This window comes from Penicillium canariense, assembly GCF_028826845.1.
Source record: "Penicillium canariense strain IBT 26290 chromosome Unknown utg000008l_segment0_segment0, whole genome shotgun sequence".
In the NCBI taxonomy this organism is placed as follows: domain Eukaryota; kingdom Fungi; phylum Ascomycota; class Eurotiomycetes; order Eurotiales; family Aspergillaceae; genus Penicillium; species Penicillium canariense.
Genome location: NW_026622735.1, coordinates 1,353,364 through 1,378,060, shown reverse-complemented (window position 1 = coordinate 1,378,060; position 24,697 = coordinate 1,353,364). Strand labels below are relative to the sequence as shown.

General features: G+C 52.7%; 6 protein-coding genes across 6 annotated transcripts; 2 read left to right on the top strand and 4 right to left on the bottom strand.

The window, feature by feature from the left end:
- Positions 1–3: 3 nt before the first annotated feature.
- On the bottom strand, positions 4–1,023 carry N7482_010439 (DNA/RNA non-specific endonuclease; the record flags this gene model as incomplete). The annotated part of the gene is made up of 1 exon (XM_056692563.1): positions 4–1,023. One exon carries the CDS (start codon positions 1,021–1,023, stop codon positions 4–6), a length of 1,020 nt encoding a protein of 339 aa, XP_056538520.1.
- An 820-nt stretch (positions 1,024–1,843) lies between these two features.
- N7482_010438 (Zn(2+) transporter ZRT3) lies at positions 1,844–3,529 on the top strand (the record flags this gene model as incomplete). The annotated part of the gene is made up of 3 exons (XM_056692562.1): positions 1,844–1,895; positions 1,961–2,091; positions 2,150–3,529. The coding sequence occupies 3 exons, from the start codon at positions 1,844–1,846 to the stop codon at positions 3,527–3,529; spliced, it is 1,563 nt and encodes a 520-aa protein (XP_056538519.1).
- A 2,121-nt stretch (positions 3,530–5,650) lies between these two features.
- On the top strand, positions 5,651–7,825 carry N7482_010437 (uncharacterized protein; the record flags this gene model as incomplete). The annotated part of the gene is made up of 1 exon (XM_056692561.1): positions 5,651–7,825. One exon carries the CDS (start codon positions 5,651–5,653, stop codon positions 7,823–7,825), a length of 2,175 nt encoding a protein of 724 aa, XP_056538518.1.
- A 1,249-nt stretch (positions 7,826–9,074) lies between these two features.
- On the bottom strand, positions 9,075–16,658 carry N7482_010436 (tetratricopeptide repeat protein; the record flags this gene model as incomplete). The annotated part of the gene is made up of 2 exons (XM_056692560.1): positions 9,075–14,113; positions 14,162–16,658. The coding sequence occupies 2 exons, from the start codon at positions 16,656–16,658 to the stop codon at positions 9,075–9,077; spliced, it is 7,536 nt and encodes a 2,511-aa protein (XP_056538517.1).
- A 2,160-nt stretch (positions 16,659–18,818) lies between these two features.
- N7482_010435 (uncharacterized protein) lies at positions 18,819–20,432 on the bottom strand (the record flags this gene model as incomplete). The annotated part of the gene is made up of 1 exon (XM_056692559.1): positions 18,819–20,432. One exon carries the CDS (start codon positions 20,430–20,432, stop codon positions 18,819–18,821), a length of 1,614 nt encoding a protein of 537 aa, XP_056538516.1.
- A 107-nt stretch (positions 20,433–20,539) lies between these two features.
- On the bottom strand, positions 20,540–23,882 carry N7482_010434 (ankyrin repeat domain-containing protein; the record flags this gene model as incomplete). The annotated part of the gene is made up of 3 exons (XM_056692558.1): positions 20,540–21,465; positions 21,582–22,182; positions 22,233–23,882. 3 exons carry the CDS (start codon positions 23,880–23,882, stop codon positions 20,540–20,542), a joined length of 3,177 nt encoding a protein of 1,058 aa, XP_056538515.1.
- Between the last annotated feature and the right edge of the window lie 815 nt (positions 23,883–24,697).

The window sequence follows — 24,697 nt, the reverse complement described above, 5'->3', positions numbered from 1 at the left end:
CCACTAATTCCGCTTCTTCGCATTATTGAACTCGCGCACGACGATATCGCACTTGATCTCCTGGCACAACCGGCGACGGCGGCTGGGATCCAGCTTGGCGGCAAACTCCAGACCGGAGGCGCGCTCGACGGCCTCCAGGGGAACCTCAAAGTCCGATAGGCTCTTCTCATTGGGGATGCGCGCGTTGGGCAGGACAAAGGCGCCGAGGGCGACCTTGCTGGAGGGCGAATCGGTGCCGTCCTCCGCATAGATGACCTTATAGAAGTGTGTGGGCACCGCCACGTTGGGCGGGTTCCCGATTACTTCATAGTTCACACGCCACTTGCCGTCCGGATCGCGGTGCGGCAGGTAAAGGGGGCCCGTCACCACCCGCACAGAGGGATACCGCGACGCCAGCTTGCGGCAGAAATCCTCGAAGTGCGCCCAGTAGTCCCGGTTGAAGCCCTCGCCGACCTGGGGGCACATGTTGCTCAGGTTGAATGTACCGTCCATGGCGCCCTGCGACCACTTCGCGTCAGCTGCAGGCACCTGGTGGCCGCGGTCATAGCCGGAGCGGAAGTAATCGGCCAGCTTGGCACGGAACAGAGGCGGGATGGAGGTGTCCTCGGCGAAGGTGCTGTGCTTGCGATCGGCGTTGTTCATGGCCAGCGACTGCGGAGTGATGTGCTCGGCCACCCAGGCTGGGTTGCGGGTGCGGCGGTCGTAGGCGCCGTGCAGAGGCAGCGTGGAGAGCTCGTCGGCGACCGGGCCCGGGAAGCCGTATTGCAGGATGCCCGCCGGGTTGACGGGGCCGGAGCCAGCCTTTGCGGCGAGGGTGGGCGGAGGAAACGCAGTGGGAACCTTTACGCCGCCGGCAGTTGCAGGGGGAGGGAGTTGCTGCTGCTGCTGCTGCTGCTGCTGCTGCTGCTGCTGCTGTTGTTGATTCTGTGGATGGGACGGCTTGGAGGAGTACAGCAGGGCAGTCACACCGGCGCCGGTGGCTGCACTGGCGGCCGCGATAACGGCAAACGTGGCTTTCGACATGATCGTTATTGTCCCCGGTGAATAATATGCGGAATCCGAGGAGGTTCAAAGACGGTTGACAACCCAATGTCGAACTGCTGGACTGTTGGCGCGCGGGAAGCCGAGAAAAAAAAGGAAACGGGGACGCGGACACTCACGGGCCAATCAGCGGGTCACATGGCCGCTCTGAAGGGGACTGTGCTGCTTTTGCGAGCCACCTAGTGAGGGAATCGCCGGCATGTACGGAGTACTCGGGGTGATTGGGGGTAATTGGGTGTTTCGTGATAGGATCGACTGGAGGCCTCCGAATGGCTGTTGGGTCTGCTGGTGACCTACAGATCTGCAGTGGTCGTTGCTCCGGTGTTAGCCCATGGGCTGATAGCCCGAGGCTCGGGGGTTGGTCTCCCGTGCACGACCCACGCCAGGCATGATAGAAATGATCATAGGATATTAGACAGGTTAGTTAGCTGCTGTATTCTCCTCGGTTAGTTTCTACCCTCTCATACTGGATTTGTCCTTCATTGCTAGGGGTTCTTCGGGAACCCTCAGCGTCGTTCTGTTGCCCGCATCTTAGGGCTGCGGGCAGCGAGCGGAGTAGTGAGAACCTTGTGGGCAAAGGGACGCATTGCTCAGGCGCCTGCAGCCTGAGGGTTGGAGACGCAGGATCCCTCCGGAATGGCTGATTCTCTTCATCTTTCCACTGTCGGGTTGAGAAGCAGAACCAGTCCGAGTCCAGTAAAGAAGAGAGGCGAATTAGACACGACTCGCTGACCGCCGACCGCCGAGTCTGTTGGACGTCACTTACATCACCAGATTCGTCCTCTGCCACCTCACACTCGCCATGGCTGCCAACGATCTTCGGGGCTGGGTGATGAGCGCCGTCTCAGGCGTCGGTGAGTATCGAGCTATGCAGCCAATTCAATGGGCCATTTTTCGCTGATTTGGTTCTCTTGTCTAGCCTGTGTCCTCGGGTCGGCCGTCATCTGCGCCGACCTAGTCTTGCGCCGGGTCACCCATGACAAAAGATTCCAGATCGCCAACAGCAATAACTTCCTATCGGCATCGCTGTGTCTCAGCGCCGGAGTAATGGTCAGTGCTTTCATCTACCTTGTGCATCCCGAGGACCGCCGCTCTAACTCCCAGATAGCTTTTTACCTCGCTTTACAGTATGCTGCCAACCTCCAAAGATTACCTTACGCGCGCTGGGTTCTCCCCGTCCATCTCCGCCTACATCTTGACCGGTCTATTCATCGGAGGTGTGGTTGTCATTCGTGTCGCATCTGGTTTTCTCCACCGCTTCATTCCATCACACGTGGTGGACTGTGCCCACACCCACAGCGGCCCGGAGGAGGATCCCGAGCGCGGCGAGCAAATGCAAGAATGCGACGACCGACAGGACAGTGCGAATGCCAACGGCAGTACGGAGCGAACGCCGCTCTTGCGGCCCCCAAACGCTCAGTCGTCTAAATCGACGCCGGCAGTGCTACAGCGGACGGCGCCGGCGTTCAATACCCCGAGGCGGGAATCGCTGCGGGCAGTCATATCGCGGCGCATCAGCTCTCTCATGGGTGGTGTTAAGCCCCACTGCGACGAGAATGGGCCTTGCTACGGCTTTTCGCAGACCTGCGGCCGTGAATGCACCAAGGTTCTCGGGCCAAATATCGCCCCGCCACCAACGATGAGCGCGAATGAGGTCACCCGGCCTAAGCTGGCGCCACAGCCCCAGAGCATCGCGGTACAGCTGAGCTCGGAGCACCAGAGAGAGCTGGATCCCAGCCTCGACTCGGTTGAGACAGCTACAGATACCGGGTACTTCAACGGGATCTCAACGCAGCATGTCATTCACTCGGCGGCGAGTTCGTCGTCTTCCTCCCATACCCAAAAAGTACATTCTGATCATACACATCACTCGGATATAACGAACCACAACCACGAGCATCCTCATGAAACTCACCACCACCAGCCTGGGGACCATCAAAAATCCCCAGGCTCGGGCCCATCCAACCCCGGCGTTGATCCCACGCACCACCACCATGTTCCGCAAAACGCATTCCTCTCCATTGGCCTGCAGACATCCCTCGCCATTGCCCTGCACAAGCTGCCTGAGGGCTTCATCACCTATGCCACCAATCACGCAAGTCCCACTCTCGGGCTGACCGTGTTTCTTGCCCTTTTCATCCATAACATCGTTGAGGGCTTCGCCATGGCGCTGCCTCTATACCTGGCTCTGAACTCGCGCTGGAAAGCCATGTTCTGGTCCAGTCTACTCGGAGGTATAAGCCAGCCAGCTGGTGCCGGCCTCGCCGCGCTGTGGATCTGGGGTTCCGGACACACCGGGCTTGACTCGACTGGTCCGTCGTGGGGCGTCTACGGAGGCATGTTCGCTGTTACCGCCGGTGTGATGACTTCTGTCGCCCTGCAGCTTTTCACCGAAGGCCTGGGTCTGACGCACCACCGCAGTATGGGTATGGGGTTTGCGGTTGCTGGGATGGGATTGATGGGATTCAGCTTTGCCTTGACGGCTTGAACCGCTTGATCTTAAGCGGGCTGGTTCAACCTGGATTCGAGATATTCTACGACTACAACCTTCCTTTGCGTGACTGCTGGCGCCAGTTGCATATACGAGAGGGCAAAATACGGGGTACGGCGTCTTGTGTCTCTGGGTTTTATAGTTACTTTCGTGGTTCACTTTGCAGGCATTGTCTATTGTCTATTGTCTTGTGCTGGATGCATGGCTAGAGTGCATATTTCATTCCTTCGGTACCTATTTTTAGGAAAGTCGGTGTGGCCCTCGGAAGCTCGTCTCTTCTAGGGTGTACAACACCAAAACGCCCAGATCTGGTGTTGCTGTGCATGCACTCCCTTGTCAAGTGTATTCACACACCCAGCTTTGACTGAGTACCTACCAAAGTACTTCAAAAATATACATATCTCTATCGTTAACGGTTCAAACCCCCTAATAATTAATAGAGGCGTAAGGTAAACCCAGAAGAACTCCAATTGCTAAAACATTGACCCCCTCCAATCCTCCCTCAGCGCGAACAATCGCAGGAGAAGTAAAGATTACCTGACTGGAGTAGGTCTTCCAACCAGCTAACCATGCTCTCCTACTGCTGGCGCAGTATGAAACAACTTAAAAGGCACAGTATAGTATCGGATGCTTGGGTTACGCGCCTTGGGCAGACCTGTGAGTCCTAGCAGATGGAAATGCCCTGAAGGATCGAGGCTTTTCTCAAGTAATGTCGCTGTGTCCTTCCCGACGATATCAAGCGCGTATCGTAGCTTACCTCCTGTCACTCCAAGGATAATCTCCACTGCACGATCTGTATCGTGTCGATTCACTAGTAGATCTGCGCGGGATTAACAGCGTGTCAAGCCTGCTGGGAGGCTCAAAAGAAGATGAGAAAGGTAAACCAGACACCGTCTCACGGGCCAGGACGGTCAAAGCCGTGCTGGACTTTGCCGAGGCGTCACAGCGGTTTCGAAGTCGCGCCCAGCAATAGGAGCAGCAACTAGGCTACGGCAGCCCTTGACGAGGCTCTAAGTTATTTTTCAAGAAGCGGAATACCAAGTCATCAGGTCCAACAACTGTCCCCCGCCACCAACTGGCCGACGCGCCCACCCCAATACAGCTCGCCTTGGCAATATGTGATAATGAACAGGCCAATGATAATTTTGGGTTTCCCGAACGCCATGGCCCCTCTCGCAGGCACAAGGATCAGCACTATACTGGAATAAGTCTAGCCCTCCCATCCTGATATCTTAGAGGACGGCAAATACTTCTTTGGATCCCTTGCCCAGACCGGGCGCATTATTTCTTTCGCCCTCTGCCCTAGGCTTTGCAGATGAGGCGGTTTCGCTCATGATCACAGCCCCAAGCCCCGCCAACCCCTTTTCCCTGTGTGTGACTCTGCGGCTCCGGCTTTTAGGCTCACGTCACCACCTTGGATGTCAACGAGCTGGGTGATAGTTGACTCTCCACGTGCAGGTGCATTCGCTCTACACTTTTTTTAAGTACCATTGGCCCGCTGCAAATCTGCATTGGGGCTGGACACACTGTGCAGGAAGCCTTTTCGGGATGGCTGACAGGGTACATCGTCCATCTAACTGGCTGTGTATGCACGATTATTGACAACTCATCACGAGGCCTGTGGCCTACTTTAGTGAATTAATAGTTGTGACGCCATTCTACTTTTGATCCTATTCCAGCAACGAACTACTCGCTCCTTGCCTTTCTCCCGGCCTATTGTAGAAAGCATACCCCTGGAGCTGCAGTCTACCAAGGCCGACGCTCAATCCCAAATTGAGCATTTATTTATTCATTCACCCCTGGCAACGCTATAATTAAATCAACGCCCGTGAAATGCGTCAGGGTTCTGGAATCTACCTCGTGGAGCCGCAAGCCAACTTTGCACTGCCGAGAAATATAAATTCGGCCTTGTTTGGCCAGGTTAGAGGATCAGTACGCTCGCTTGTCACAAAATATATTTCCAAGATTAATGACTTAAGCTTTTGGGCTCCCCATTTTCTATATTCCAACATTCTGCCCCAAACCTAGCAGCCTCCTAACTTTGTCCAAAAAGCATCTCCGTTGTCACCCTCGTGACAAGCTGCAAAGCCACCTGAAGCGAGAAGAGTTTCATCAATCATGGCATTCCACGAACCTGGTGACACAAGTGACTATGTCCCCTTAGTAGCCCTTAACACGAACGCGGAAAACAATATCAACAATGAAGCCCAGAATGTACAGCCCAAGTACAAGGAAAGGACTCTATTGCAACGAGTTGGTGTCACCAGTTTTCTGACCATATTTCTTGGCTCTGCAGTCCTACTATTGCCAGTGGTACTCTTGGCCCTTTTTTGGAGAGAATCGATGATCGCAATCGCTGGGGACGAGCCAGAGAGGTATTGGGTCCGAATCGTCAATGCGAGCTGGGCTACCAGATTAGTCACGGTATGCACCACTGCTATCCGAAGCGTGGTCGCTTTGCAGGCCGGTCTTGCCACTGCGATGGTCGCGGGGATTGCCATGGAGACAACTGGTATCCCTTTGCTACAAGGACCAGTTTATTCCACAATCCGGGCAGTGAAAGTGGCCCCGAGCAGCCTGTTAATGGCGACCGACTTTCGGCCTCATCTATCGCTTTTCATAGGGACACTGGTGATTATAGAGATCCTAGTGACGACAGCGTCCCAGTTTCAGTCAACCATCTTCTTATCCGACTTTGCTGATGGAACTTTTACCTTACCAAACAACTCGACAAACGTCAGTATCCTCGAGAATACATTTCTATCTACCACTGGGTGGTGGACGATGCCTCCTATGGCAAGCTGGACATTCGCTGAGTTGTCAGAGTCCTTTACAGAAGGATCGGACTATCATGACACAGGCCACACCTATCGGGCTTTCCTCCCATTTGAGGATGAGGCCCAACGAACCAAGCTACGCAGGTTCAGTGGCCCGGTGCCGGTTATGGACCACCGAGTCGTCTGTGCCAGTCCATCTCTGATCAACTTGACACTCGATGCGACTGATGAGTTTCATATGCAATTGTCAGGTCAAATCGCAATGAGAAACAAGTCTTATCCGATGTTGCGGAATACTGAATCGCAGCCCTACATCAACTTTACCTGCCAGCTGCCCGCACCACTATATTGGAGCAACCATACGCTAATAGAAAGCAGCATCTGCTTCGCCAACAGCGGAATGAATTGGATAGTGCTCTTGGAAGACCCCTTAGTCTCGCCTACTGCCAATAACAGTACTGCCGGAAGTCAATTGGAGGGCTATGCCGCCGATTCCATTGTCGGTTATCCCGAAGCGTCGACCATGTTCATGGTCCTAGACATGGTGTCCGGAGAGGCGATGATAGATGCGGTTGGCGCGAAGCATGCTGTCCAGGTGACGCGTACCAATGGACCGTGGGCAATGGTGACGAATGGGACCGACGTCGAGGCCTTACGGATCTCCGCGTGTCTTACCAATCTGGGCACCGAAACCCTCAGTGTAAGCATGAACAGCTCCTCTGAGAACCCGGAGCCTACGATGTCATGGGATACTCAAGCTCAGAAGTACCTGACTGAGAGCTCCCGTCGCCAGCTTGGCGCATCGAGGACCCGAGAGAGTTTGACCAGCCGGGGGCTGCTCGCCCTCGGGCCCAAGTCTCAATGGCAAAGCTTTCAACTTCAAAATGACTTGGGCGCTTACCTCTCAACGCCCTGGTTTTTCTCATTATCGCTCATCTATTCCTTGCCCTCGGCAATATATCTTACGAGTGCACTCGTGAATCCCGTTAATCCGGGTGTGATTTTCACGAAGAATGCGATGGGATATAGCGCGAGCGCACACTTGACGCATGTGGATATGTTTCATGACACGCTGAACGCGACAGCGAGTCCCGCGTTGGCCTTGCAGGTATTGTTAACGAGGATCTGTCAGATGGCTTATTATGAGCAGTTGGTGAAATTGGACACTAAGGCAGCAGCATCGACTGCATTTTCCTCTGTGTCGTCAATCCCAGGGCAGTGGATCGGATTTGTCATCGGGACGGCTCTCATTGCAACCCATTCTATCGTCGTTGGCATCATTACCGTCCAGTTTCTGAAATGCACAGCCGGTTCCTTAATTGGGAACTATTGGCAGGCGGTTTCCCAAATGGTTTCCGAAGACAGTCGTCCCATTCTGGAGCAAGCGGATCGTATGAGCGATGTGGAGGTCAAGCGCTGGGCTAAACACCAGTCGTTGGACCTAAAGAGCCGGCGCATGCTTCGATGTCAGGATGATGGACGAATTGCTCTGGGCATCACGGAGGATGAAGTGTGAATACCTAATGTAGTTTCATGATGTCGACTGCAGCTGTAAATCTTTAGTTTGGAAATGGTAGCTAGGCTCTTTTCGCTCGATGACCTTTAGTACCTGTATTTTGCCTACTCTTGCAACTGTTGTTAACCACGGGAATCGACTGGAGCGTATGTCCACTTTCAGGCCCTTTTAATATTCTGACGAGGGCCAGAACGCAGTTTGCTCCATCTTTTTAGGTAGTCCGGGGCCATTTAGTGTGCACCAGTGGCGTTGAAAACGAATGTATAGAGTCCACAAAGGAACAACAGAGGAGAACTGATATCAAAGGAGGCAGCCACGTTGCGCGCAATTGAGTCATATCCTGTCAATCCACAAAGAGAGTCACTTGCAAAGAAAAGAAATGGCAACAGTAGCTGAACAGCCCCACATACCGTTTCTAGTTCGCCATTTGATCGCAGGAGTTTGCTCAATAATGTTGCCATCATTATTTTCACTCGTCGACCAGCTGGCAGGCGTTTGATGATGCTCTGATCTCTTAAAAAGTCATTCCTTTGATAGATAATTTCTCCATTCGTCATTGGATATTCTATGAAGTGGATCGGTTTCCGGAAACAGAATTGTGGTTGTGCTTGACTCTGAATCATGATCTGGCACCGGGTAGCAGCCTGGGTAGTTGCTGGTAGTTGCTACCAACGGATATTCAGTATCTGGTCTACCATCCTTCACAACGCTCCCGGCCGCGCTCTAATGGTTTCGATGCTAATGCCACAGGGACACTGACATTCTTCGCAGTATGCACACCGATTTCCCTCACTGCATGGATCAGGCAACGGGATGTTCCGATAGGCCGTAATTGCCCGGTTCTGGAACTGCCCATAGCTGGGTACACTGCCATTCCAATATGCCGGTGCCTTTGGGGACACCTCAATATCCACCTTTCCTTCCACGCCACCCTCTAGTTCAATCTTAGCAAATCCACTTAGTTCTCCGGAGTACTTAGGTAGTAAAGATACTGCTGGCGTCAGAACTGAGTTCTACTAGTCGCCTGTAGGCGTTGTCAAACATTCTAATACCCTCAAGAGATGATGTTGAAGTAGGTAGTGGCATTGACTGAACTCAAAAAGATAGCTGCGGAATTTCATCTCTCACAATTTACATGATACCCTGTAGAAATCTCAAGCGCCAATATATTAGAAAGGTGGTGGTGGCTGGCAATTTGATTCACCTCTCCGCAATCCTCCTCGTCAAAATGTCCAATAAATTAGGTGGCTTATAGCGCCTGTACTGAAATTCTCCTCGGTGCACCACTGCCACTTGTCAAGCCAGCTCCACTCGACTCGCGCAAATGGTTGTTATGGGCTTGTCCCTGATCATCAAGATCCTCGACATCAATACTGAACCGCCTGGGTCGGGACCAGACACCGAACTGCTCGCCACCGTGAGCATCACCCACGCCCTCGATCTGCTCTGACTGCAACCCGAAACGCTCCACCACTTGCGACATGAGGCCCGCGTGAGCAGGGGCCTTGTGGGAAGAGCTCTTGTCGGCTCCCAGTCGTGACTGGGCGCGACGCAGTAGTTCCAAGTGCTGGGACGCAGTGTCTGCCCCTCGGGGGTGACTCTTTGCATCGGAGTCACCCAGCAGGTCATGCAGGGCACCTTCATGTAGCGCCGCTGCGGACTGGTGATCATTGGATGCGGTGTATAAGCCTGACAGGAGCTTGGTCATCTCCAGCGTAACGGGGTCGCATGAACCCCACACCTGGCGCAGATTGTAGCAAATGTCGCGACAAAGCTGAATGGCTGAATCAACAGCGCCACGGCAGAAACGAGTTTCGACGAGGCGACGTCCAATCCAAACGACGACATCGGGTGTCCAGGTGCGCTGAACGATGCGCGAGGTCCAAAGTTGAGTGAGAATGGCTTCTAAATCGTCGAACATCTCGTATTCGCCGAGCAGGGTGATGATATCGTTCAATTCGTTGAACGGCAGGTCAACGATCTCGAGGCCGATAGCCTTCGATGATTCCATGAGCTCCTGCAAGAGCATCTTGGACTTGGCAGACATCTCGGCAGAGAGCATCTTGTTCTCACACTTGGTAGCTTGATGGCCACTGAGGTACAGGCACAGCTTTGTAGCCATCGTGATGCTGTCGTAGTTGTTGAGGCCATCGGTGAGGTGGAGGAACGAATGCAGCACGCCTGTCACGTCACTGGCGTCTTGGAAGCGAGACGAGTTGCACAGGTCGCGGACAAGTTTTGTGGTTGTCGTGAGGATATTGAGGTTATAATTTTCACTATGCACCTCTCGGAGACAGATCTTGTAGAACTGTTTCACGATATCCCGGTCGGCGATCGAGCTAGCGGAAAGCGTGGTGCAGAAATACTCGTACAGCTTGGTGCGCGTGTCCATCGCAGCACGGGTCCGCTTCTGGTCTGTTAGTAGGCGAGCCAGGTTATCGCCAGACACCAAGGTTGGGATGAAGTCATGTCCAGACAGGTTCTTGGAGAATGCCTGCTGGGTTTGCATCTCGCGCGCCATCTCGCTCATGATCTGATCAGAAGTGGCACGACGACCGAAGGCTTCCTCAAAGGCAGCCACAAAGATGGCCTCACGACGTTCACTTAGGACCGTTACAGAAGTGTCGGATCCATACACCACGCGCTGGCGTATCTCATCAAGAGCATTGTTGCCTCCCTCAATGAAGCCGCACTCGAGGTAGATGGCGGCGATCTTGCGTGCCCAATTGGCCATCATGTCGGAGTCGCCACCGGCGTGCAGGACCTCAGTGATATAATTGTGAAGGAGGGCATTGCCCTGTTGGACGGAAGTAGGAGTGCCCTGGCGAGAATGAGCAAGAGCGAGTTCGCGAAGCCAGGACAATGTGGTAGTGGAGAAGAAGCCTTGGGTCTTCTTAGCGAGCTGGAACTCCTCGGTGTACAACATGCGAGCTTCGCTGGTGGAGTCACGCTTGCGGACAAACAGTTGAGCTAGCTTATGCTTGAGAGTGATTGGCAGCGGCTGGGTCATCTGGTCCAAAACCTTAGTGGACTCTGAGGTTGGCACCCAATCACTCGTCTGCAAAGTCTGCTTGTATAGCGCGATGGCCTGATCTGTGTACGAATCGGTTGTCTCACACAGCTCGGCGAAGAGCAAAGTCGCACTAAGTGTCTTCTGATGAGTGGGACCGTACACATTGCGACAGGTCGTCACATAATCGGAGGAAACCTTGTAGCGCTCGGAGAAGTCAGAGCTCTTGATGCGCGTGGTCAGGAGGGTCATGTAGCCAAGGTAGGTCTTCTCAAGAAGACGTTCTGTCTGCAACCGATCATAGGCTTGCGTGGTTTCTAGCACGACAAGAGTAGGCCAGAGGTGTCGGTAGATATCCAGGGCCGGATTCCACTGCGAATCCTTCTCATAGAGACCAATAAGAGCAAGGGCAGCATCCATGCCCTCCGAAGCAACGACCCCGCCGCGGAGAGTGTTCTTGTAGATACGCTCGTACGCGCTCTTGGCCTCATTGTTCATCTCCAAGCGGTTGGCCAGTGCAGCCTCCACATACATATTTTCAATGCTATGCGTGTGCGTCTCCCCAAGTCGAGACGTCAAGAAGTTGCTGACAGTATGGAGCAGACTAAGTGCCTTGGGGAACTGGAAGGTAGTCTCGTAGAATTCGACAACAGCCTTGGCGACGGCCAGGGCAGAGCTCACAGGCACTCTATCCGATGCGACCAGAGATCCAAAAGCATTTTCATAGACGGTATTGGCCTGCTCCAGATGCAGACTCCGGAAATGGGCATAGGCGAGGATCAAAGCCAAGTCAGCAACAGGAGGCGCCATTTCAGTCGTGAACTTCATGTAAGAACGAGGTCGCTCGACCGACGGATATACGTGCTTCAATACTGCCTTGGAGCAGTCAATGGCCTCAGACCAGTCATCTTCGCGTATATAGATACTTGCAAGATTGTGACATAGGATCAAGGTGGCCGCAGAGAGGTTGGTTGGCGATGAGGTGATGGAATCAAGAAGCTCGACCATCAACTTGCGGTCGCGTCCAGACATCACAGTGGCGTCTTCAATGGAGATTGTATTGGCCATGCCCTCTGCCAGCGACAGTGCCAGGGCTCTAGCTTCAGGTGTATATTCCTGGTGGTTCTCCTTGTAGTAGTGCCACATGATGACGGACAGAGAGCGATCCAGGCTGTACATGTTCATCTTGCGAGTCTCGGCGCGCAGCAACTGTACTCGCTGCATCATCTCCGGCGAGCGGATGCCAGAAACCTCCAGGTCCGCAACAAGTTCACGCATGACAAGTTCAGCCTCGTCATTACGGCCCTGACGACGGAGGAACTGATAGTAAGCGAGGGCGACGTTGGACTTCTTGTCCATCATGTCAACCGAGTCAATGTCGCAGGCATTGAGACCAGACCACAGGCTTGATAGCACTGCCTGGGATTGGGCATTTTGACCCTGTTGCTCGTACAATTGAGCCATGTACAAAGTATACTTGATACGACGCTCCTCTGTGACTTCCATTGTGCGGACAACAGTGTCGTACTTTGTTCTGGCAATGTCTCGACTCATCTCGTCGCTGCCAGTAGCAGAGAACTGGCTGGTCAAGAAGTCGGCAGCCTCTGATGATTGTCTTGAGTTGGTGCCGTATTTCGAAAGGACCTGCTCATAGAACTGCTTTGAGATAGTAAGGGCAGAGTTGTTGTCGCCACGAGACTTATACATGCTAACAATCATGCCGAGGTAACTCAGGCGCTGGTTGAACGCAACTCCAGTAATCTCGGAGTCTGTCAGGATGAGGTACTTCATGATATCCTCCTGCTGGGCGGTCATAGTACCTCTTTCCCTGAAAGACTGTGTCATCATCTCGGCACAGGCCAAAGTGATCGAGTCCGATTGACCCAGCAGCTCTTGGCTAAGTTTCCATGCCTCGTAGCAGTGGTCGTCGGCATGACTGGCGCGAGCGAGTTTGGATACACGGGCACTGAGACACAGGCTCTGAAGAAGTGCCATGGATTTCTCGCCCAGAATCAGCCGGCGAACATCTGTCGCAAGACGGTAGAGTTCCACAACACTAGACCGCGTGAACTGCGACTCCTTGCACGTCAGCTCAAGGCGTGTGAAGAGGACTGTAGCCGGAAGTAGCTTCTTGAAACTTGTTGTAAACTGGAATTCGCCCTCATCGGTCACCAGAGGCGACGAGAGGAGATGGGATATCCAGTAACGAGCAGTGTACTCCAAGATGGTATATTTGTCGAAAAGATGGTTGCGTTCTTCCATGCTTAATTTATCCATAGAGATCTCAACCTCCTCCCGGACGCTCAGCTGAACCCAGGCAAGGCATCTCATCAGAAGATCGTGGTGGGCTTCTTTCAGGTTGAGCGGCGATTTGGCGTTGGCCGATCTGGCCTGTTTGATAACATGATCACGGATGGATGTATGCGCAAAGGAGACCACGCCGTCGCGAGTCATCACTAGAGGGCTCAGCGCGCTCGACCATTGGCTGTCACTTTGGCTCATACGCGACAGGAAGCTGGGTTCCGTAGGCTCGACGCTGAGGAGCTGCTCCACTTCTTCGACTAATAGCGGTCTTTCAGAAACAGCTAGCCAAGACATGATGCACAGTCCCTCATGCTGCCCGAGATCTAAATTCTTCATATGGAAATCAAGCAGCTCGGGCATGGACTGTGGCAGGCTTTGCACCGAGGCAACTGCATGCCCCAATGTCCTCTGTTGTTTAGCATACTCAACAGCCATCTCGGCCCAGCTGAAGGAGCCCTGAGAGCGATTGACAATGGTAGACACGGCAGTCTGGAGCTGATTACCCTTCATGCTATCAAAATGTGAACCGGAAAGCATCTTGTTGACGTAAGCGACGAGATCAGTGCGAGTATGCGACGTCTGCATCGTGAGCTGCTCGATGTTGGCAGAGTATGGCTTGGTGCTGAGCGGTCTGGTGAAGGCGATCATCTTGGAGCCGGTATTCTGCTCAGAAAGGATTTTGTTGAAGCTATCTAGAACGCCAATTGCGTCGGCATCTCCACCCTTAATCTGGTCCAGACCATCAACAACAAACATGTACTGGATGTTCGAGGCCAAGCCAGTGCGGATGCCTCGCCAGAGGCACTCCTCCACTTGACCGTCACCTGCTCCATCCAGTGCACCTTGCGCCGCCTTGGCCACATGGACCAGAATTGCCTCCTGGGTGCGCTTGTCGCTGACGCAGTGGTCGAGCATCTGGTGCAGGATACCCTTCAGGATGCGCAGTGGAAGGGTTGCGACAGGAATGTCGGCGCCTAGTTCAATCAGTCTAGTGCATTCAAAGTCAGAACAGTATTACTCACGAATTGTGTACGGAATGACATTCCAGTTGTTATGCTCAGCCGATTCCTGCACACGCTCAACGGTCCACTGTGCGAGGGCGCTCTTTCCAGATCCAGTACCACCAGTCACCAGCATCACTGGAGACTTGCCGACCGAGAACTCATACAGGGTGCTGTTGAACCACTCGAAAGAGCCCTCGGCAAGGGAGTGGGTACGAGACTCGAGAATGAACTGGAGCGGGCGATCCTGCACCCCGAGGAACTGGCGAAGGCTGCCCAGCTCGGGACTCGAGTAGATCAAAGAGCTCTGGTTCACCAATTCCGAGGTAGTTGACTCGACAATGGCATTCCAATGGGTTGAATAGCGCTTGGCATAGGTAACAAAGGCTGCATCAACATTGTGCCCAATGAGTTGGTCAGGTTCCTTGGCCTTGAATCCCTCGACGCAGCTTGTCGTTGTAGCACAGACCATATCTAGTAGATCAGCAAAGACGGCAGCGGCTTCGGGCTGGAGTTCTGGAGAGGCCTTGTACGCGGTCTCGTACTGCAACAAGAGATAAATGCCGACAGCAACGCGACCGTATCGGCCGAAGACACTTTCGAAGCGGTCGGTGTTGTCCATATCAGACTCCAGCAACAGAATCTCGAATCCCCAAATCAACTGGGCTGCCATATCGACACCAGGGGCAAAAGCCCCAATCGACTGCCGAAGAGCGTTGACTGCATATGCGAGTCGCGATGCCCATCGAAGACTACAATCGAGTCTGCTACCATCACGAGGCATCCAGCGCAGACGCTCAGCTGCCACCGCGTCGAAAAAAGCGTCAACAGTCGGGCTGCGTTGGCTGATCTCGCTGGCGGACATGCCCAGCTGAGTCTTGCACTTCTGGGAAACAGCCTGGGCCTTTTCCTGCAAGATAGTCACTTTGTAATTTCTGCCACCCAGACCCTTGACAGCTCGCGTGGACACTCCGCTGGTGTTGGTGGTGGTAGAACCGGTAGTACTTCCATATCCCCGGCTCTGGACATCCTGCTTGAGACCTTGCTGACTGACATCCTGCTTTAGGCCAGTGCCACGAGTTCCAGCCATTGCAGATTTACCGGCCATTCCGGCACCGCCGATCACACCTGCAGCTCCGGTGGCTGCAGCTGCGCCGGCTTTATCTGACGAGGTGGTGGTGCTGGATGAATCGATGGGACCACTCATTACAGCAGTGCCTCCTCTCACGGTACCCCCATGGCTAGACAGTTCTTGACTTTTTCTTCTCATAGCAGGGTCTTCTTCGCTCATTCCAGTCTTGCTGATACCAGCTTGACCCTTGCCACCGCTATCCATAGCACCTTTGTCCATGGCACCTTTGCTCAGGCCCAGGCCTCCCATCGCAGCACCGGCTCCAGCACCGACTCCAGCACCGACTCCAGCACCGACTCCAGCACCGACTCCAGCACCAGTACCAGTATGTCGACTAATTTTATGTTGCTCGGTGGTTTTAGAAGTCATCTCCTCCTTTTCTTGGGCGACGTCTCTCTTGGAGGATCTGCCTTGGCCCGACGCTCGGCTGAAGAGGTTGCCGAAAGCGCCACCGCCGAAAACACCTTTTGACGCGGGCTTCGGCGAGGACTTGGCTCCGGACTTGGGCGTTGACATGGAAGCTTTACCGGCGTCTCCATCACCGAAAACGTCATCGCTTATGGCGGATTGATCGCGAAGCTCTTGATCCAACATTTGCTGGCCGCCAAAGGTTCCTCCAGCGACAGTGCCTTTGCTGGGTAGGCCTGGACTCGTTTCCTTTTGGCTTTGATCAAGCTGATGCTGACTTGGGTTGAGATTTTCCTCGCCCTGACCGAGTCCCGGTTGCTCTTTCCTCAGTTCCTTCTGGCTCTGGCTGGTGTGAATGCCTGACTGGGCTTGCTGGAGCCCTTGCTGGCTTTCACTGATCTCTTGCCGGCCTTGGGAGGCTACAGTCTGGTCTTGACTGGATTCCATCTTGCCTGTACTGACTCTTCCACGTTGGCTGCTGCTCCCAGATCCAGCCCGACCCGCTCGTCCAGTATCTCTCTGGGTCCCTGTCGTGATGGGACCCTTTTTGATGTCGTCATTAGGTTCGGGCGGCCCATGGCTGATACTGGGTCTGTATCCTCCAAGCCGCTTGCTGACTTCCTCCGCAGGTTTCTTGTTGACATTATCCCCCTTCAATCCGATCCCTGTCGCGGGACCCTTCATATCGCCCTGACTGCCGGTATCCTTTGTGTGCTCCCCTTTTGTTGCGATGTTCTTCGCACCGCTGACGTTTCCTTTGTTTACTCCTTCCTGGGGCTCCTGGCCGTTGTCGAAAGCCAGATGGCCAGTGCCACTATCGTGGGCAGCCTCTCTACTTGAGCTTGCCGTTGTGCCTTCTTTCGCTCCCTCTTTCGAGCCAGTGTTGATCGAGAGTCTCTTGCTCAGTTTCTTGGTCAGCCGAGCGCCAAGGCTTTGGCCATGTTGCTCAGCTTCGGTTTTCATTTCGTTGGAGGACATGGTGGATGTTGTTGTTATTGGGTATCAAAAGAGATAGATATAGAGATAAAGAAGATATGGTGGAGGTATAGAAATTGATGGTTGTGTGGTCGTAATAGAAATTGAGGATTATCATATAGTCATTGAGTTCAGTTGTTGTTATTGCAAAGTATAAAATGGTAACAAAAGTTGAACTGACTTGCAGATAATTAATAGACAAATTAATTTCCCCTCCATCATTGCATCATGGGTTGGCCTCGGGGGTCCCGAGAGGGGACGGTCATCGATAGGCCCTGCAGTCTTGGGGCCCTCGACCTCACCAATCACACACAACAGTATACCTTGCTTCTAGCTCAATTCCAACACTGCAAGCGGATCAGCACAGCAAATGAGAGTCCACAATCCATCCCTTCCAGCAGGAGAGCGAAGTCGATGATGCTGGGGGATGCGGGATGGAGGGCGGAAGTGGAGCCGGCGACCAGGTGATGTCTCTGTATTAACTTTCAAGCTCCGTCACTGTGTTTCGTCCTAGAGTCTCTTGGCTATGACAAGTCGCGTGATGAATCGGAAGTGTTTTGGAGCCGATTCTGAAGGGAAATCTGATTGCTCCCCTAGTTGACTATTGACTACTTTCGCGATCCGCAATGAATCTGATTGACTTCTTGAGCTTTTGGGCATGAATGTCAACATTTATCGTCTACAGCACAGAATCCCCATGACGACTATGGAGTGTGGAGTAGACGTATTGGTTCGGGTGCTGGAGTGTGGGGTATAGCTATCAAGTTAGGAAACAATAGATGGTCGTCGCACGAATGAACGGCTGAGTTCCACAGTAATCAAAGCCGGTGACGTAAAGACTTGGTTCACCAAGACTCAGATCCTTAGTAGCTAGTGAATGCCCACCAGAAAGCTCCAGAATGCTGTTTGTGAGTGGTGATCCTCCCCTTAGTCATCTGGTCGCGATCATCCCGACAACCTTAACTTGCTTAATTGAACTACAGCGATCCATGGATACCACAGCGGTGAGGTCATTACCCCGAGAGCCACCCAAACAATGTCAACTCCGGACGTCCCGACCGCGAATGAGATCATGCCTCCTTTGTTTGTACGCTGAGATCCGGTAGCCATCGATGTCATGACCTTTAGTTTGTTTGAGAAGCTACGGGCGTCCTACGATTGGTGATCGTTCACGATGGGATGTTTCTTCATTTCGCGGGCTGAGCCGTCAACGGCGGACACCCGATTGATCGAGCTGGATTTTCTTCGAGGGGGATTGTCGATCATCTACTTCTCATCCATAGATTGCGTGTGGCATGACTCATGTAGCATTGTTCAATGGTCACGCTAGTCCAGAGAAGTGATTTTAAACAAGCAGTGTAAATCGATGGAACAAATGATCCAGTCCAATAATTCAAGAATATCCAAGACAGGCTAGTAGACTGGCAAACTCACTTCCGACTCTTCCCATACCACTCCGAGAGATCCTCATTACCAGTTGAAACAGCATAGTCCTATAAAGCAATTAGCGTCATGACCCATAGTATAATTCTTAGTCTCAGAGATGAACCTACTAACGCAGACCAACCCTTCTTATCTTGAACCGAAGCATCTAGCCCATGTTCAACAAATTCCTTGAACAGAATAAGGGTCTCACGGGGCGGCTTTCCAAACTCTCCAGTGAACCCTTTCTGGACATACGATTGGGCCAGGACATGCAGCAAATTCTGTCCATGGGAGTTTAGCACATGGAAGTCGAAGCCCACCTCCTTGAAGAACACAATCGTCTTGTGACACATTTCTTCCTCCGCCTCAGGTGATAGGAAGCTCGCCCCTTCGTCTATCAAAACAGCCGGTGATCTCACCCAACTGAATATGGGTGTTTCGCCAGAGTTGTTTTGAGTATTTATATCGATCCCTGAGTTTCGGAAGCGGCTAAACCATTTTGTCCAGTTCAGATACGCTCTTAAGGATGCATGAATCACGGTGTCTCCATCTGGAGTGGGTATCATGAAATCAGCACCTGCATCGAGGAGTATCTGCCAGGCCCAGTCGCGTTGACTATGTTTCCAACTAGTCTGAAGCGGCGTGAAGCCGGCTTTGTTGCGCTGGTGAACGATGTCGGGACACTGGCGGAGGAATAGAGAGATAGCTTCTTTCCTCTCCTCTTCATCCGACTGCTTGCTAGAGGGAGACACAAAGATATGTAGAACGTTGTCTCCTTGGTCGTTCATGGCACTGATATCGGCACCTCTCTGGTGGAGCGCCATGCAGCGCACGAATTGCGTGGAGTTTTTCATGGACCGATTCCGGTGCTTGCAAGCTGCCAGGAATTAAGGTATCGCCATAAGAATCGCGAGTCTCGAGGTTTAGGCCCTTCTGGTTGAGGAATGGCTCGCAGATTGTCAAGTATTCCGACTCTACAAGGAGTTGGTGCAAAATCGTTCTCTTCTCGTCACGTTTGCTTTGCTTGAAAGGGTCGGCACCATATTCCAGCAGTAGATTGACGATAGGCAAAGCACGATGCACACGGTCCTCATCGAAGTTGCCGGCTGCGGCGAGCTCCAGGGGGTATCCTTCTCGAATTCCGGAATATCTGGGACTTCTCTTGGAGTGACCTCGCGATGTTTTCTCTGGGGCCCCTATTCCAAACGACGGATCAGATGGTTGAGTCTGTTCCGGAAGTCGAAAGTTGGGATCTTGTCCAAAGTCCAAAATATCCCGCACAGCCTGAAGATTCCGGTCTTCTATAGCCTTGCAGAGGGCACGAGAGCGATCGGGGCGATTTGGCTTCCCTCCATAGCGAACAAGGAGATCAACTACCTCGGGATCTTCGATCTTCTCATCTAACGGGGAAAGGCCACTCTCATCGGTCAGATTGGGGTCGGCGCCCTTCTCCAGCAAGTACTTTAGGACTTCTTTATGCCACCAGACATAGCCTCGGGCAATAATATGCAGGGCACCGAATTCACAGTTCCCGCACTCTCCATCCCAGATAGTAGTGCTGCCGCTCTTTGTCACGTTCACATCAGCTCCAAACTTTTCCACAAGTAGCCGGATGATTGGCATGTTAGGCTCTGTGGTCATCACAGCGGTCAAAAAGTAGGGCGGCGCAACCTTGTTCCCCATGAGCCAGGACTTGTCCGGGAATGACTGAGCGACCATGTCGAACAAGAAAGTATACCCACCATCTGCAACAAGAGTGAGGGGGTCAAGTGTGCTTCTATCCTTGATAGGGGCAAAGTCCATTCCTTGTTCGATGAATCTCTGGAACACTCCATAGTCACCCTTCCTGATAATCTCGGTGTACAGACATTCACGATAACGGACATGTTTCTTGGGGTCAGGCATATAATCTCCTCTCAGTGGGGGCGCTTGGCCCACGGCTTGTCCAAGAAAATGCGTAATTTCCACCATCTGTCCTCCATCATTTGTTTGAGAATTGGGCTCAGATCCAAACTTTCCATGTTGGTAGGGATGATAGTGATAGTTGGGTTGTCTCGCGAAGGATCCTGCACTGTTTTGGGCCACTTCATCGATTAATTGCTGGCATGTTTCTAGAGGGGTACGGCCGGCATTGTCACGTATGTCAATCTTTGCTCCGGCTTCCGCTAGCAGCCAGACGCTCTCCTTTGAGCCAGATTTGCAGGCTACATGTAAGGGTGTGCATCCATCCTGATCAGGCTGGTTCAGCACAAGATTGAGCTTTTCCGCCTCACGATAACGGTCTATCATGAACCCGACAATGTTTCCTTCACGGGCTGAAGCAGCAACATGAAGTAGGTTCTGGCCATTCATCTTCGGGCTCGATGTAGAGGCACCCTTCGAAATGAGCTTCGCCAGGAGTAGCTTGTTGTTGGCCGCAGCCAAATCAAGTGGCCGCAAACCCTGATGGTTCTCCATCTCTAAAGCTTTTTGCCGCCATCAGCGGAAAGCAAGACGTCGACCACCTGGTCAGATGGCCATGTATCGGATTTGGGACTCAGTCGTGTTCGGCAGAGAATATGGAGTGGAGTATTCCCATCTCGATCCCGGGCAGTGCTGGAGAGCCCATACTCCAAGAGCCGTTGGACGAAGTCCACCGGAATGGCAGCCTTCTCTGCAAGACGACTTTTCATCAAATGATGCACTATAGTCTCCTCTTTGAAGTTCGTCAACCGAGGATCGGCACCTAGATCCACCAGTTCGGTGAAAATACTGGAAGGCTCTCCCTGGAAAAGCATGTGCAATATACCATTGCCATCTTCATCAATCGCATTGATGTTAGACCCAGACGTATGGACAAACCTAGGGATGAGCTGCTGCGTCTCAGAGGGGCGGTTTGTCGATGCCTGTACCAAATGATGCAGCGGCGTACAACCTTTGGCGTCTTTGGCTTCAATGTCTGCCCCAGCTTTCACGAGTAGTTTAACCACCGCATCGCGTTCCTCCACGTTGAAGCTAATGCAATGCTGACATAGCGTATGCAGTGGCGTTAGGCCATCTTTGTTCTTCTTCTGAACATCACATCCGATCTGCACAAGCTTCGAGATGGACTCAGGGTTCGACGCATAAGAGCCGATTAGGAGATTCAAAATGGCGTTCCCATCTTTGTCTGCAATATTCCAATCAGTTACATACGGATCGAGGCTGGTTGGATCAAACACATCCATGGCTCTCAACCCCTGGACCATTGAATGAAGTGGAATCTTTCCCTCAGGACCACGAGCCTCATCCAGCTTCAGTCCATGCTTGGTCAAAATCTCAATTGTGGCAAGGGATTTCTTGTCACTGCCAATCTTATCTAATGGAGATTTGCCGTCCTCGTCCGTCAGATATAGTCTGCCCCATGCTGCAAGAGAAGCTCCGTCACTGTCGTTAGGTTTCGGGAAGCGCTATAGTGGAGGGGGGTCTGATAGCGGTGTCCCTGGGCATTCACATTGCACCCTGCATCTAGCAGCAACTGACAGCATTTTTGAGCCTTCTCAAGACGTGCCTCGTCCACACTCCTCCAGTAGCGCATTCCGCCAACGCCGAATCCGGCAACGGCGTGGAGGGGAATAGAGTCCGGATCACCGAGTTTCCAGCCAACCACGATACAACCGTGTGAGCGCAGCCCCCTGGAGGCTATATTGGGATCCGCGCCCCGCTCAAGAAGAAACTTCATGGTGTCATAATGATGAGATAGCCCGGCGCGGAAAAGTGGTGTGTCTCTGGACCATTTCCCGTTCACATTTGCCAAGGGCGAGCTGAGGAGAAGTTCAATTTTAGGAATATTTCCTTCAGTTGCAGCGTCGTCCAGTCCCTTAGCAAAGTCATGCGGATCATTGGCAAAGGAAATAAGATACCGGGCTACCTCCATGTTACGGGCCGTGAGAGCCTTTGAGAAAGCAGATGCTGATCGGGGATAAGCTTGATCGCATGTTCCTCGACGGGAGTCTCTCTTTGAGCGGTTTGATCTTTCCTTCTCCTCCTCGGTGATATTGACATTCGCATTAGCCTCGGCTAGTATCCGCACGATATTGAGATGAGCTTGACGTGCAGCGAGGTCAATTGCGTTGTCACCATGCTGATCAACTAAATTTGGGTCTCCGCCTCGGCATAAGAGGTAGTGACTACCTCCTCGTGTCCATACATTGAAGCAACAGCCAGTGGGGAAGTTCCATCGCTCATCCTCTGGTTATACGAACAGCCCAACTCCAAGGCAAGGGGTATCATTGCTGGAGCTCCTGTCCAAGCGGCGACATGGATAGGTGCGATAGAGGAAATTGCCTTTTTGTCTGGCTTGCATATTTCCTCAATCCAACGAGCTGCACATTCTTTGCCTTCTCCCCACCATTGGAGCAGAAGTTCTCGGAACTCTCCTGTAATGTTTGGAAGTTCCCGTGCATGGAGGAACCAGTTGGATGCTGCATAGTCAAGCAAAGGGTGGGATTTCTTTGCATCGTCCCATGCCTTGGTAGAACCCCAATTCCCGTCGGCCAACTCCTCTGGTTTCTGGAGGCTGCCCATCAGACATTTTATGGAGATGCTTCCGAGATGCTGGTGTACGTCCGCTGGTGAAACGACAGGGACTAATCCCTGGCTTTCCGGGCTTCGATTCTTATCATGAACAAAAGCGATAAAGGACTCATGAATTGATGGTGGTGTTTCATCACCAACGAACTCTAGCAGCGGTCCGAAGGCTGATTGAATCAAATGCTGGTGATTCACTTGAGATCCATATTGCACTTCGAGGGCGGCAAGAATTTCCAGACGGCGAAGACGACGGGCAGCATAGAGAATCAGAGACAGAACCGTTCGCCGGTACTCCGCGGCCACAAGTGGCCCAACCCTGCATTTCTCCAAAATGCGATCGTATAGAGCGTACAGGGTTGGGTTCCGCTCGTTCAGAAGTTGAGAGATGCTCATGATGTCGCTGTCTTGCGTTAAGAACAGCCAGAGACGGACATAGAGAAACGACTTTGAAACTAGTGCATCTCCAATCTTGGATTTTGTGTCTTCAGGCACACCGAAAGTCTTGAGCTGGGCATCCAAGAACGTGCACACATCTTGGCGCAAGTTCTCGTTGTCCATACCCAGGCTGATCTCATTGTCGATAGGCGTAACAGAGTTGCTGGTGAACAATATCTTGACATTACCAGGATGCAGATCTTTCCAGCGCAGCAGTTCCTTCAAGAACTCCACATTTTCCGGGTCTTGAAACGCATCGACATGATCAATAACACAGTATACCTTGGGGAAATCCTCGACGGCCTCGACCAGCAGCTTCCATAGCTGCATCACGTCCACACAGTCGAAATCGCTCCACTTCCATTCCCTATGCCGGGATGACCCCCGCAAGCCTTGAGACAGATGCTCGAGCGTGTCTTGTAAACCCGGCACAAATTCAACCGCCTGGACAAGCCAGTCCAGAACAAGGCCAAAAGACAGGCTCTTTCGCCAGGGACTCTTCAGTAGAGGTGTATGGGGCCTCTTGGGGCAGAAGTAGAACAGACATGGAACATCACTCTCAGTCTGCTGAAGCTTATTCACAATAGAAGCAGCGAGAACGGATTTGCCTGAGCCCAATGGGCCACGGATAGTGAGTAGGGTTTGCAAGTCTCCATCATGCCATGACTTATACTCCGGGGTGTCAAAGACCCAGGTCCCAGTACCGGGCGCGCAACACCCCAACCTGCGTTGGAAATCGAGAGAGCCGATCAGGGCAAAACTTGGTTTGGTTGCTCTATTTTTGGGCAGGCCAACGGCCGGCGACGGTAGCATCATATCGTCAGATGTCAACAATGGAAATGACACCAGTCGATGGGCAATAACGATAGTAAGATTGTAGTTTGATATAAAAGAGGCCAAGCCAGACAGCCCTAGGTCCGTCTTAAAACTAGTTTATGCGAAAGACGCCAAGCCTGTCTGCCTGGGGGCGGACCCCTATTGCCCGCATCTTTGGTGGGATCTTGTTGGATGCCTGTGCTGCACTGGGAGTGGCGGTTGGCCCCGATGCATTCAAGGACATCAGGACCCTGTGCCTCTATGCCACAGGCGCCGTGAGCATGCCGGGGCTCAATACAGTTTGGTACCTACTACTATGAGTAGATCCTGTACCTCGGATCATCTCTCCAGGTCGATAAAGTACATACTGTGGAGCGTTCTGGCCGAATAGATGATAGGTCAAAAGTCCAACAGGACTCGTCCAGGCTGGGCTAACTCCTCCGTAGCTGAGCCGCACTCCTATCTACGTGGGGCATCTACAAGATCGTAGCTCGTCATACTGCGAACACAGCAGGGAGAGTGTATCCCAGCCCATCCATTTTGCGGTGACGGCACCAACAGATCCCAACCCCTTAAAAAAGTGCGCACTTAGGCAAGACTCCATTTCTGGATTGGAAATGTAATGCATGGAATAGCCTATGTACGAGTTGAAAGCGACCGTACAGAGCTCAACCCAGCCCGTGACTGGCTGGCTCCCAGTCCAAAGCAAAGCAAACACCCTTTCATCCTCAGGCTACCATGACTTCCACAATACATTTCCCAAACGTCCGCCTCTGCAAAACCGACCCGGTTGCCGAAAAAAAATTCAAGTGAAC